We start from the raw sequence: 14,334 nt of genomic DNA on the forward strand, positions 1-14,334 counted from the left end.
TATTTCATTTGTATATGTGAATTGGAGTACTGCTACACAACAACTTCCCACAAGAAATAAATAAAATACTCTGATTCGGATTCTCTGATGATTCTGAATACCTATGCAGAATTGATTGGAGGTGGATGGCTGCATATGATTCAACACAGTTATTATCTTAAACAAACTAACAACATGGACTTATAGCAAAAACATCTGATGAAATGAAAGCAATGACAAGCACTTAGTACAGTCTCTAAGTATTTAGACAGTGATTATCAGTAGAGGTTTAACTGACTTGAACCTTTAGTTTGAGGGCCAGACCCTAAAGGAGCCCTACAGTTACAGGTTAGGTGTAGTGATTTAATTAATTGCAGATCTGTTTAGTAATACTGTAGCAGCAGTAGAGGAACAATATAAACTGAAATGATGGAGAGTTTAAGGTTGCACCTGCGTTATTACATAATATTCAGTCCCCTGAGGGCCATGAGTTACTTACATATACTACATTCTTTATTTGTTCCTTTATCAGCCCTCATCAGTCAATTAATAACTAATGCATACACAATGCGCAAAAAAAATAAAATAAATAAAATAAATATGGACGAACCCTGTCAAACAACATTTGAGTTAAAAGTGAGCTCTGGATACCAGCTACCGTTTCATTTCCAATCCACTGTGCTTTAGCACGGGGCCAACTCTGTACACGTGAAGTACATACTGCACATGGATAACACACACAGCGTACACCTGGAGGCTCATGCAGGCTCAGACTCACCACAGGTCCAGCTAGCTTGAAAAGTTGTACCAGCTCATGTCGGTACTCCCGGCGGATCCAGCCCCGCACGCTCCTCAGGCATGAGCCCAATATTTATCGGAACCCTCAACACGAGAAGTCGCTTCACCTGCTTTTAAATTTTCCCTCACTCCTTCGGTGTATTTAATTGTGTTTTTACCAGAGCCGTCCATAACTTAACAGGTACAGTGTTCTAAGCAGGCAGCCCAGCCGCTCTTGCCTCATGAGGGTGTTAAATTGCTTTTGATAACTAACAGAGGAGTTCAGAGGAGGGGTTACACACGTGCCGTAGTCCTCAAAACCAACCAGCTCGTACGGTCCTTTTGGGGCGTCACTGCCATTGGTCAGAACTAATGTTGCATTCAAGTACATACTTTCAGGTTAAGTTTACGTGGAGTCGTTGTGTAAACAAATTGTCATTAGTCATTAGTATTAAACACATACAGTGGTGGAAAAAAGTTTTCGGGCACACCAAGGAAAAATCTTTTTTGTGTTTCAAAAGGTGTGGCTGCATTAGACAGATACAACAAATACAAATGATATTTTGTTGTTTATTGTTTAGGAAGAAAAACTACTCCATCACTTTAGTGCAATGCTAAAGTCATGGAGTAGGCCTAATCTTTTAAAGCAAATGGGGCAGACTGTACAATAAATATAAGCATTGATATACTATACAACTGTTAAATACTATTTACTTGTATTTTAGCCCTGGTTTGGTCTGTTAGCTGAAAAAATAAATATGGGTCTCTTTGGCTCTTTGACGGATCACAAGTCACTTACTTGGGCTCTCCATCATTTGTATTCTGACAGAAAGTGGAAATTTTGCTAAGAGCTGGAGCCCAACAGACCAACGAGCGTGTATTAGCTTTTAGGGAAGAGTCATTTCAACAGTTTTACCAGCAAGTTGCTGGTTACAATTCCAGAGACGAGTATGATGATCATGATAAACAATGTAAGACCACGCCGTAAAACCAGCTGTTTCACTGACAGAACATCTCCCACTGTGGTGGTTGTGGTGATTTCACTGCGACCTGGAACTAGCATCTCCAGGTTTGTGTCACCCTCCTCAGCCCTCACAGAGCTGGGTGCAGTTACCCTGGCTAAGGCTGGGTTTAGATCTGAGTCTAAAGAAGTGAAGCAGGGTTTAAAACAAATTTTTAGTGTTACACAAAACGGCCATACAAGACTCACAGCAGAGGCGTTTCAATTACTTATGTACAGATTAATACAAAATAAGGGGGCACCTTTCCTTACCTGGATGTTCTATCCCAACCATCTCTTTCACTTCCTGATCTCTCCTGCTCTCACAAGAGCCTGATTGGAGACATGAATGATATTTGCTGATAGTGTGCTATGACTTTGAATAAATCTTAAGTAAAAAACTGCAAAGATGCATTTTGGCTTAAGTGATGCAGGCTGTACCCACCTCTTCAGAAGCCTTTTTCCAATCAAGTTTACACAAAATGTGATGAAAGCAATCGCCTGCAGTGACACACAAAATGGTAAGTCCTGTCCATAGACCTAGATAAAAATAAGAGAGAGAGTTTTATGCGTTTTATTAGCTTTCCTCAATGCAGGAGCCTCAAGACATGGTAGTTGGTAATTTGGTCTTACCCACAATCCCCATGTTTGCTGCAAACATCAGAGACACTCCAATGGGGAAACCAATGAAGTAGTATCCTACCAGGTTACACAGAGCACCAACCAGCTGTTTTCCTGCTCCTCTCAGAACACCTGCAGCCACACCCTGTGGATGTATGAGGATATTTGGTCAAATTGAGAGCACTCTGTCAATATGTCTAAAATTCTTTATGGATAACCTGCATGATACTTTGCAGTTAGTTACTCACTGCAGTGGCATCACCAACATGCATGAAACCAAAAATGAGCATGACGTCAGAAACCCTCTTAATAATGTCTCTATAAAAAGATGCAGACATAGCTTTTTGTCAGATGCAAACATATAAATGTACAATCACACCAGAAATGTTATTTTCTTACTGCATTATAAATTACCCCCAGCCAAATGATGACTAACGCACAGACTGAGAGACTGACGCTGACATTACCATCCCCAATACAGCTTTTGATTGTTCAGCACAGCTTAGAGATGTTATTTTTTACTTATACATTTTTTAAAAAAAGCAACTGTACTCAATTTATTTATTCAGTTAGGTGATAAAGGTGAAAGAATTGAAAGATATCTATTAGGCAGATGCTGTGGAAATAGGATGAGAAGCTGTCCTCACAGTGTTAAATTCAACACCTACAAAAACTGAAAGTTAAACATAACCAGGGCCCATTAAACAATCATAGACCAGTGGTTGTGAGTCAGCTTTAAAATGATGAACTTAGTTAATGCACAACAGTCCAAATGCCACTGTGAAAGTGTTCTATGTCACATGGACTGCAACAAGGATGGACAAAGTAATGTGTGATAATGTGTTATTAAGAGATTTTACTCACTGTTCTGAGGTGAAAATGTATCCAATGACATTTTTGGCGATGCTGAGACTAGCTCCAACGAAACATGCCACCATGACTGTGCTCGACAAAAGGAACAAAACCAACACATTTAGTAAATTATGTTGAATAATTCATACTTTACAGAGCACATATTTAAACCACCAGAGAAAAGGATGAACAGGAAATAGCACATAGAAGCTACAGCTGTATAAATTAGCTTAGTAAAGAACTTGATCTATTTATTAGAACTGACAACATTTAGCCTCAGTAATGCATTTTATATTTTTTCCACATGATACATGAAACATTAGTTCAGATAAGATGGGCAATTTTTATTTATGCAAAGTTGATTGAATGAATTGTCTTATATATCCTGTGATGATTCAGTTATTACACTTGCATTGCATTCTTATACAGACAGGTGATAAATTAGAGGAAAAACCAATATATAAGTATCTGGGCCACTAAAAGCTGTCAGAACAGCTTCAGTGATCCTTGGCATTGACCCACAAATATCTAGAACTCTACTGGAGAGATGAAACACCATTCTTCCACAAGATACTCCTTCATCTGGTGTTTTGATGATGGTGGTAGAGAGCGCTGTCTAACATGCCAGCCTAAAATCTCCCATTAGTGTTCAATTTGGGTTCAATGACTATTATTAGATGTTCTGTCATTCTTTGTTCAGTATTTAAAGTTTATTTTGTGCTGATGTGATACTTGTGACATAAATAATCAAGTCAAATACATCTTAAATACAAAAGGCTGGTAGAAAGGCCACCACTTGCTCCAGGTGTGAGAGGCACTTTGAATACATTTAGGACTCTCTGTGAGTGTTATGTAAGCTACATGTACTGTATGCATTGCTTCTTACATGCACACATGATGGAGACTTTGCACGATAGCTTAGCTTGCTTTGTGTTTCCTGCACCAAGAGCATTCCCAACCCGTACACTGGCAGCAATAGAGAATCCCAGTGGGAACTGTGGAGGAAAATTAAATAAATATATAAGTGATTACTCTGAAAATACATTGTGAGAGGTTTTATTTATCTTTGAAAAAAAATTCAAAGTGAGTGCTCATAACTGGCTACTCTGCTAACCTGTAGTGCTATATTTGCAAGAGAATGATGGAGCATTGTCATCATACAGGATAGGGGCTCACAGCTGCTAGAAGCCATATTTTATAGGACCTTTGAAATAAGTACATTTTTTAAATATGGCTACACATCCTGAAAAAATTGCCTGCTCTAAATTAAGGTTTCATGGTTGCAGTCACCAACACACTATTAGCATGCCTAATGACAAGATAGGAAAATGTGGAGAGGAGTTACCACGTAAACTGTATTGCAAAAGCTGGTATGGCGATGGACTGAGCACCCAACTCAACTTCACTTATCACTCCAGCCAGGAATCCTCCTATTTCAAATATCCACCATGATAAACAAATCATGAGCATACTGGGAATAGCCAGCTTGATGAAGGGACCCCACTCCTGTAGACAATCAAGTGACCAACCTGTGGGTTAAAGGTGTGTAATTAGAGTAGTTTGTAGTTATCAAAAATTACACGGTGGAATGTTAATAAAGAATAACCAAATAACGTGCTGTAAGAGATTTAAATGATAAAATGCAATGAAAATATAGACAGAAGCAGTAGAGTCTGAAATGAATTTAGACCAAAGGAAACACCTTAACATCAAAATCATGTTGTGATCCAAATCTTCACAGATAGTGAGAAGATAACTGACCTCCCCATGTGGCCTTGTGCAGACCCCTCCAGCAGATGTAAACATATAAGAAGAAAGCCAGCAAATACTGTGAGATGGCATTGGCAGCTGCAGATCCTCTTTAGTAGTAATCATGGGGAAGCAGCAGGTTTTAGAGGAAGAGGAGAAAAACAGAAGTAGAAATGACAAATTTGTTGAGAAATATCCACATTTTGCTGACAGCTGTTAAATGCTATAACTATAAATTATGCTTTATGTGTATCAGTTACTGACACACATATTAGAAACATCTTTAAACTAATCCAGTTCAGAAATACTGTCAGTCAGTCCAGTTGTTCCCGCTTAATCCGGAATCGGAGTTGCGGTGGTAACAGAGCATTCCAGACATCTCTCTCCCCGGCGATGTTTTCCAGCTCTTTCTGGGGAATTCCAAGGTGTTCCCAGGCCAGAAGAGATATATAATCCCATGTGTCCTGGGTCTACCCGGGGTCTCCTCCCAATTGGGCCTGTCTGGAAACCTCCAAAGGAAGTCTCCCCGAATGCGTCCTAACCAGATGCCTGAACCACCTCAACGGGCTCCTTTCGACGTGAAGGAGCAGGGGCCCTACTCTGAGCTCCCTCTGAATGTCCAGGCTTCTCACCCTATCTCTAAGGCTGAGCCCAGACACCCTCATTTCAGCCGCCTGTATCCGCGATCTCGTGACCATAGCAGGCTGTCCTCTCGCATACCACCACTCACATAAAACGATGAAGAAGTGGCTCTGCCCAGAGGACTCTTTTAAACGCAATGATGGCTGGAGCTCTTGGTATGTAAACAGCTGTCAATACTGACACAGGCTACGTAGCAAAGCAAAAACGTATATATAGCACCTTTGAATATTTAGCAGTTTTTTAGTAATATTAGCATGTCAACATGTGTTCTGTTAAGACACTGTGAAAAAAACACATCTACCTAGCATAGTGAGGCTAACACAGCTGAGGCTGATGAGAATTTGGTTATTGGGTCGTTAGATATCATGTCATCAACCTAAGTCCATCATTGAGTCCATCCTCACCTCCTCCATCACCATCTGGTACACTGCTGCCACTGCCAAGGACAGAGGCAGACTGCGGCCTGTAACCTGCCTTCTCTCCAGGACCTGTACACCTCCAGGACCCTGAGGTGGGCAGGAAAGATCATGGCCGATCCCTCCCATCCTGGTCACAAACTCTTAGGACACTCCCTTCTGGCAGGAGGCTGCGGTCCATCAAAACCGAGACCTCATGCCACAAGAACAGTTTCTTCCTGTCTGCAACTGGGCTCCTCAACAAGATCTAGCCCCCCCCCACACGCAGACTAACAGTCACAACAGACTCACAGTCTAAAATCCCCCCACCCCCTACTACACGTTACATTAACGTACATCTATGCGTTACATTAACGCACATCTGGACAATCACTGCCACCTTCAAACATTTGCACCCTACACTACTTTAATTATGTATATTTATGCTCCTTTTGTATATATTTATGTTCCTTATAAATATAGTTCTTGCTTTTTGCTTTTTCTTTTACTATAAGTGTCCTTTAGCACCAATATACCAAGACAACTTCCTTGTATGTGCAAACTTACTTGGCAATAAAGTCTGATTCTGATTCTGATTCTGATGGCCGTTCAACAAAAGTCAGGGGCTCTGCAAAGCCACCAGGATTTAGCCTTTGGCAATTCTGAATTTCTAAACCAACTTTCATGGAAATTCAACAACTGTCCAGATGTTTTACTCTGAAAGTGTTGAACCCAATGCATAGGCAGATAGACTGCCAGATGCTACAGATTGAATATGTTGATTGTCTATAGCTCATTAATAATTTCTAATGTCCATAATCACAGTGATAGAAAAACTCACGTGACACCCCACTCCAAAGGATAGAGGAAGATGTAGTTGATGATTGCATTAAGGCCATTTCCCATTGCTCCGGTTATAACCTGAGGCCATATAATTCCCTGTAAACCGATGCACAGCTTCATGTCAGTCTTAATGCTGATTTCAAATGTTATGTGTCAACCATTACTAAATTTAGCCTTAGCCTTGTTATAAGATACTGCACCTGATTTTGAAGATATTTGCCTTGCAGCTGGTACATAAAAGCAGCCTGAAGAAGGAAGACATTTTAAAGTAAAACTGACAAAAACATATTTGAAATCTATCTGTTGAACATAGCAGTGGGTTACGTGACAATATTTATTGTGAGAGAATACAGATTTGGAGCAGTCCCTCAAGTATCTGTTGTTGCATTAGGCCATTGTGGACAATGCTGCAGATCTATGAGCACAATTGCATAATGGCCATATGGAATTTAAAAGAATTTTGGTCATAGTGGACTTTGATTTGTGGCATATTTAATTCACATGATTAACTAAAAACAACCATTCACATTAGGCTATTCCATCTCCAAGTACCTTCTCATTTGAATTTCCAGAAATTGTATTTTATGATAGTACTGTGATATAAAAACATATAGAAGATTTTATTGACATCATCCACCCCTACTGTAACTGAACTCACCGGCAGAGCAGGCATGATGATCTTCACATACAACTGAGAGAGACTTCATGGAAAAGAGACAGATATGCATGTGAGAACATGTGAGACTGAATTATATCATTGTAAATAATCAATATTTGACATTGAAGACATAAATAAATAGCTGAAGAATCAACACAACCCCAGGTGGGTTTCATTTAGCAGCAAAACTCAGGGAAGCCACCATGGCTCAATAGTTGGTGCTGTTCCCTTCTGGGTGAGTCTGGGTGTATGTTCCTCCCATATTTCAAAGATATGCAGGTTAGACTCTAAATTACTGCTTGTGAATTAGAGAATAAATGTGTCTGTCCACCTTGTGTCAACAGTCCAGACTGGTGGTGGTGTAATGGTGTGGCGAATATTTGCCATAAGAAATCACTACAAGCAACAGGTGTAAGAACCATCAGCAACACAATGCTGCTGTTTCTGATCTAACTGTTTGCAATGCAACCAGAGACTCCACGCTCTATTCCACCGAGACTGACCTGGCAACCTCTGGGCTCTGTTTGACAGCAAGTAAGAGAGGTTCAGTGTTGATGAGGACAGCCCAGCAGGGGAAACAGGCTAGCAGAAGGATCAGAACCCCTCTCTGGAGAATCACACCCACACGCTTCAAGTTACCGCTCCCATACGTCTGCATGAAACAAGTAGACAGATAAAGAAGTGGGCCAAGAAAACACACCACATCACCACAAGCAAGGGCATGACTGGGTGAAGAAAACAAACTTGATACAAAAGCTCATAGCTGAGCTGTTTTTAAGGGGAAAGAACAACTTGTGTTGAAGACATTACCTGAGATATGAGAGTATCACAAGTTGATGACAAACCACTGCCAATGGAAATACCAGTGACATTAACCACCTGTGATTAAAAGAGAAACCTATTAGTACCAATCAAAAACTCAAAGGCAAACTTATTGAAGGCAAAACAGCAAACAGGCTGGGATGCCAGTATAAATACAGATAGAGCTCAAAAGCAAGTCTCCTCACCGCAGCTGCTAATGATACCCCTGCTAGTTCTGTTTTTCCCATGTGACCACAGAACACCAGACTGGTGATAGTGATCATGAAGACCATCAACTGGGAAATGACCTGGGAAACAAAAATTAACCCAACACCCTCCAGATATTAATACAACAAAAAACATAAGGAATGTTTGTACTGAAACAGTATTTGGAACGTGTCAAAGAAACTGTTCAAACCACCCAGTGCAAAGTCCTAATTTATACAGAAAGTTGGAGAAACTCTAGCTTTGAACAGATGTGAAAAACTAAACAGTGTATTAGAGTTACTAAATAAATGCATGCTTCTTCCTCTCTTTGATTCAAAAACCTTGTTATGGTTTTCAGTAGGTGTGATTTTGTGAAGTTAGCAGTAAGCAGATTTCATCTGATGCTTTCTCTTCACTGGTATATACTATAGTTCACGTGGATTTGTTGTTGTGCGGCACATTGAAATTGTTTGCATTATTTGTGTGGCTTTCTGTGGCTAATTTGCATATATAAGCCCACTACCCAGCATCTAGAGGTCAGAAAAATATACTTTTTAAAAAAGTTACCTGATGTTTCAGATGCTTGATCTAAATCAAGTTTTAAGTGGCACCAGAAGTGAAAGATGCTAAAAACATCAGCTACAGTTTTTAGTCATTTTCATGCAATATAAAATAATTCAGCAAAGGTTTGTTATCAGGTTGAATGATTCTGCTTGAACTGAGAATAGTTTATTTTATTCATCAATTAGTATGTTCAATATCTGAATGGATGATAGGAAAAGTGGAAGGATTAGGAAAAAACACAATCCATAGGAGGGGAAAATCTGCCTTTATCATAAGAATGTGAGATATGGCAATAGTAACATTCTCATGAAACATTTGAAAACTGGTTTTAAAAATTCATGGCTACTTACAATACATATAAGTTTGAAATGAAGGCTGTAATCTAGCCATAGTAACATATTACACATGTATAGCCCAGAGGGGAATCTAAATGTCAGAGTCATTCACAGCCTGCACATGTGCTGTTAACACACGGCTGTTAGATGAGAGTTAAAAACTTACTGTGCTTAGAGTTAATATTCACACATTGTGCGCTATAAGTACAAGTTACTTCATGGAAAGAAGAGCTCACACATGGCTCAGAGGTGACTGACATCTGAGAGTGGCTATTCACACTGAAGTGGAGTCATCTGCCAATATTAAGAGTAAAGTGATGAATAATAAAAAAGATGTGTCAAATCTTTCTTTAAAAAAAAAAAAGCCAATGTGCACAGGAAAACTAGAAAATGCCACATAGGCAAACCCCTTGGTGACCGCACAAGAAGTCAAGAATGCTCACCAGGAAGTAGACATACATGTTTCCTTGGCAACAATCAAGGGCTATAACTATAACCTCAGGGAATCAAGCACAAGATGCAAACTCCTGGTAAGGCTCACACATAGGAGGTTTCAGTTTACAAAAAATCCTACAACAAACTGGTAGAATTTTTGGTTTAACGTTTTATGAACTGATGAAACAAAAATCAACCTCTAACAAAAAGACAAAAAGATAAAAGTTCATGAGTCAAAGTACACTACACCACCTCATCTGCCAAACGTGGTGTGGTTCTATCATGGATGTGCCTAACTCCACGCACACTGACATTTATACTATTGCTGCATTCCACTTGCTGAAGAACTCGCCACAGCAAGCAAGAGAGTTTAAGATTTAAAAGGGTTTTAAAAATGAAATATGATGATTTTGGTTTACTTCATGTGTGTCTGTCCAATTACTCCTCAACCCCTACACTCTGGGCACTGTGTGAGTTAAAGGGCCGAATCTCCCTTACAGTTCTTACTGTATTTAGGTAAATCTAGTCTAATAAAGCTGAGTAGCCATCATATTATTTCCGATTCAATGTGTTGAGTCTGAAGAATGTGTCACTGACCACATACTTTCGGTCTCGACTGTATAATACCAACGCTGGTTGGCTTCACCTTTGTGTGGACTTCCTCACGAGACTTGGGTCAGTTTGTAGTGGTGTAACACTTGAAAGTACGGAGCCCCGAACGAAATGTGAAACGAGCGCGCGAAACACAATTCATTTCCACGTTTTAACTAATTCACGCACACTTTGATTGATTCGTGATGAATAGAGTATCGTATTTTACTACTTTCCAGTGCTATACAATAGAAAAGGCGCCCCGACCCAATCTTACCACTGGCCCCGCTAGTTTAACAAGTTGTACTATCTCATTCCGGTATTCCAGCGGGATAAAGCCACACTCCCCGGAGCTCTGAACGGAGGGAACCACTTCACATGCTGTCGAGGCTCCGTTCGCTCCCTTTGTGGCTGGAGCAGAATCGTCCATGGCCGGAGAAGAGCTGTAAATACAGTCTGTCTTGATTTCTACGACTGCACAACTCTGACAAACGTCCTTTTCACTTTTAGTTAACGTCAAAGCTGAAGAATGTCTGTGTCAAAGGAAGGGGTCACGGGTTTTTAAGACTGCTGAGTCCATCCAGATAGCCTCGCCGAAACGTGAGGAAACGGAAACCTTCTGACGTACCCAGGACATTTTATATACAGTCTACACTGTATGCTCTAATTAGAGTCTAAATAGCGATGCTACACCGTGTGTTCTTGTGCAGGTGGTGTAGCAGCGCATAAACAATGGGACAGGGTAGGTGCAGGGAACTCGGGCAGGATGTATGTGCTGGATCTGTTTCTGGTTCTGATGGCAACGTCACGATAACGTCACTGTATTTACGGTGATGCCGGTGTGTTGACAGTTAGCACGACTCACTCAGGATGAGCCGACAGGATGAACTATCCTTCTCGTTAATGTAGCTTATTTTGTCAGATATTTATCAGTAGTCTACTTTTGACCATAAATATAGATAAAATTACAAATATGGTTAAAAGTAGACTACAACACGTGTGGGCTACACACCTTTTATCACGTATCTTTATTATTTGTTATCTCACACATTTCCTCAAGAAAATCCAACCTGCTTTTTCCTATTTGTTTGCATTTCAAATGTGATTTTCATTTGTATTTGCAAGGACAGACTTCAGTCAGTCATGACATGACATCTGAGGAGAACAGTGCAGCTAAGGAGAGCAATAGTGACAGGATAGAAAACTGAGAGCACTAGTTCAGAAGCACAGAAGAAAGTAGTAGTGTATAAATTACCATCATACTGTTAACTTCATGTGAGTTGTTACAGCTAACAGTGGACCTAAATTCATACATAATGAAGTACTGGAACACTATTGTCCCCTATTACCAGAGGCACCAATAAATCTTGTTATTTCTATAAAGTTTCATAATTTGTTAGTATGGCATAAATGTAAATCAGCCTCTAACCTGACACACATCAGTCTGCCTGCCAGATTCATTTCAAGTCTGATGAATACGTTGTTGGCAAAGATTCCAGCAACTAAAATGAGGACCATGAGCAGCAGTGTCAGGCCACAGTCATAATCAGCTGTGTTACTGAGAGAATGTCTCCAACTACAGTGGTAGTGAATTGATTCTGGTTTGGACCATGCACCTCCTGGTATGTGTGATCCTCCCCAGCACTCTGACAACTGGATGCAGTGGTACTGATCTGGGTCTGGTTGTGATTCGGGTCTGGAAGTTTAAGAGAGACCCTTTGGCATTAACACTGAGCTCCTGCACAAGGGGTGTTTCAGTTGGTGTGTTAGTTAGTGTTTTCCTGTACATTAAACATAAACATGCACATTAACTGCACACTCTGTGTATGTAATAAGCAACATGATGGGAGCCTGGGAAAATTGCTTGGCTTGCTCTATGTTTCCTGCACTAAGGCCATTCCCAACCTGATGACCAGATGACCACAGAACACTGTGCTGACCATACTGATGATAAAAATGATCATCAGCTGGGAAATTACCTGGCAAATACAATACCCTTGTTTGTTTTCACTACAATATTCATAGATAGACCAGATACATTCATCCAAAAAACATCTCTGTCTTTGCAATGAATTTTATATAGACAATTTTAAATATAAACTCAACTAACTTGTGTGCATGAATTTGTGTCTTTCTCCCTCCATGACACCTGCAAGGCTCTGTATGATAGATAGGAAAGTAGGTGGCATGATTTGTTAATCCCAAAGGCCAATGGCAAATAAAAGCGTGATGCCAGGTTAGCTACAAGCTAACTCAAATAATGACATATTATGTATATGTGTATGTCAATCACAGGTAAATACTGTATATTCATTCATTCATTAGCTATACCGCTTATCTGTTAGGGGTCGCTGGAGCCTAGCCCAGCTGACACTGGGCCAGGGGAGACTGCCAGTCCATCGCAGGGCCAACATGTATAGACAAACAAGCACTCACACTCACATTCACATGTACAGACAATTAAAGTCACCAGTTAACCTAACTTCCATGTCTCTGGACTGTGCGTGGAGAGAGCCAGGGCTCAGAACTTTCTTACTGTGAGGCGACAGTGCTAACCACTGCACCACTGTGCCACCCTAAATACTGTACATGTATAGCTTATTTGAAATCATACAGAGGGTGCAAGATAAATAAAAGCACAGTGGTGCTCCAGCTCTGTCTTACCACCAGTCCCACAAGTCTGGATATTTATTTTAGTTCATTCCTGTAGTCCAGCTGGATGAAGGCCAGCCTGAGGCAAGAGCTACAGCTGTCATGAACAGAAGAAGCTGGTTCACCTACTGTTAAGGCTCAGATCACCTCTTTGACTGTTGTTTTTGCTGACACTGTCATGTTAATAGTTAGTAGGGTCTACTTAGAACCTCTTCCACTTCAGCAGACACTGTAACTGGAAGGCTGGTAAATGTTTATGGTGATGACTGACAGATCAGTCTGTGAAGGCCCATTTCTACCATGAAAAACCAAAACAACAACACATGGTTAAATCAAAATGAGGAGACACTAGATCAAAATTATAATGAATGAATTAAATTAATTAAAAATGATTAACTCAATATTTTGACTTATATCGCTAATTGAACATAGGATTTAGTGGTATATAGCGGTGAGAATGCAGATCACAACCAAATGAATACCTGTCCCCTCATTCCTCCCCTTACAAGCTGTTGGAGAGTCTGCGATGAAAAGGTCATGGTCATGGTCAAGGTCAGTTTCCTTACAGTGGGTGAGGGAGGGAAGGTCAGCTCAGGTGCAGCTGGTGGATGCAGGCACCGCTGACTTCTTCCACCTCTTTGGTTTCCTCAGGCCCAGAAAGTGGTGAGCTCTCTTCCAGGCTGAAGCGTTGCTTGCCCTCATCTCAGACATTTCAATCTCCTCAGGTTTGGAATCAGGGAGAGTATCAGAGAGAGACTCCTGCTGCTTGGATGTTTCTTTCTCATCCTTATCTGCAGGCTTATCCTCCTTTTTCTCTTCGTACTTCTGCTTCTCTTCTCTCTCAGCCTTGAGCTCCGTGGAGAGCTTAAGGTTGCGTGAGAGCTGGTCATTGAGCTGAGTTTTCAGCTGGTTCTTTCTCAGCAGTGTCTTTCTGCACCAGTTTGATCTCCTGCACCATCTGTTGAAGGAGAGCATCCTGTTCTTCCCTCAAGTTTTGTGCTCCTTCTGTGACACCTTGTCTTGACTTGATTTGGCTCTCAAGCTCACCCTGAAGGCTGTATGCCTGCTGCCTCCATACACTCCATACAACTGATATATTCAATTATGGTGCCCAGCACTCCTGTGGCCTAAAAGCCACAAAACCGCAAATACTGGAAAACTTGAAATACGCAATGTATTTTATATCTGTATCTGCTAAATACAGAGGGTAAAGAACACTTGAATATTCCCCAG

At 40.7% G+C, this 14,334-nt stretch overlaps 1 protein-coding gene across 1 annotated transcript; it reads right to left on the reverse strand.

Moving 5' to 3' along the window:
• Positions 1-1,322: 1,322 nt before the first annotated feature.
• On the reverse strand, positions 1,323-11,685 carry LOC108884502 (multidrug and toxin extrusion protein 1-like). The gene is made up of 16 exons (XM_051070293.1): positions 10,727-11,685; positions 8,524-8,625; positions 8,327-8,395; positions 8,020-8,168; positions 7,517-7,559; positions 7,059-7,103; positions 6,857-6,954; positions 4,991-5,088; positions 4,631-4,758; positions 4,116-4,224; positions 3,242-3,317; positions 2,626-2,695; positions 2,390-2,522; positions 2,234-2,296; positions 2,030-2,089; positions 1,323-1,899 (listed from the first exon to the last, which is right to left on the reverse strand). The coding sequence occupies exons 1-16, from the start codon at positions 10,877-10,879 to the stop codon at positions 1,655-1,657; spliced, it is 1,641 nt and encodes a 546-aa protein (XP_050926250.1). The 5' UTR covers positions 10,880-11,685; the 3' UTR covers positions 1,323-1,654.
• Between the last annotated feature and the right edge of the window lie 2,649 nt (positions 11,686-14,334).

The sequence above is a fragment of the Lates calcarifer genome, linkage group LG5, assembly GCF_001640805.2.
Source record: "Lates calcarifer isolate ASB-BC8 linkage group LG5, TLL_Latcal_v3, whole genome shotgun sequence".
Classification (NCBI taxonomy): domain Eukaryota; kingdom Metazoa; phylum Chordata; class Actinopteri; family Centropomidae; genus Lates; species Lates calcarifer.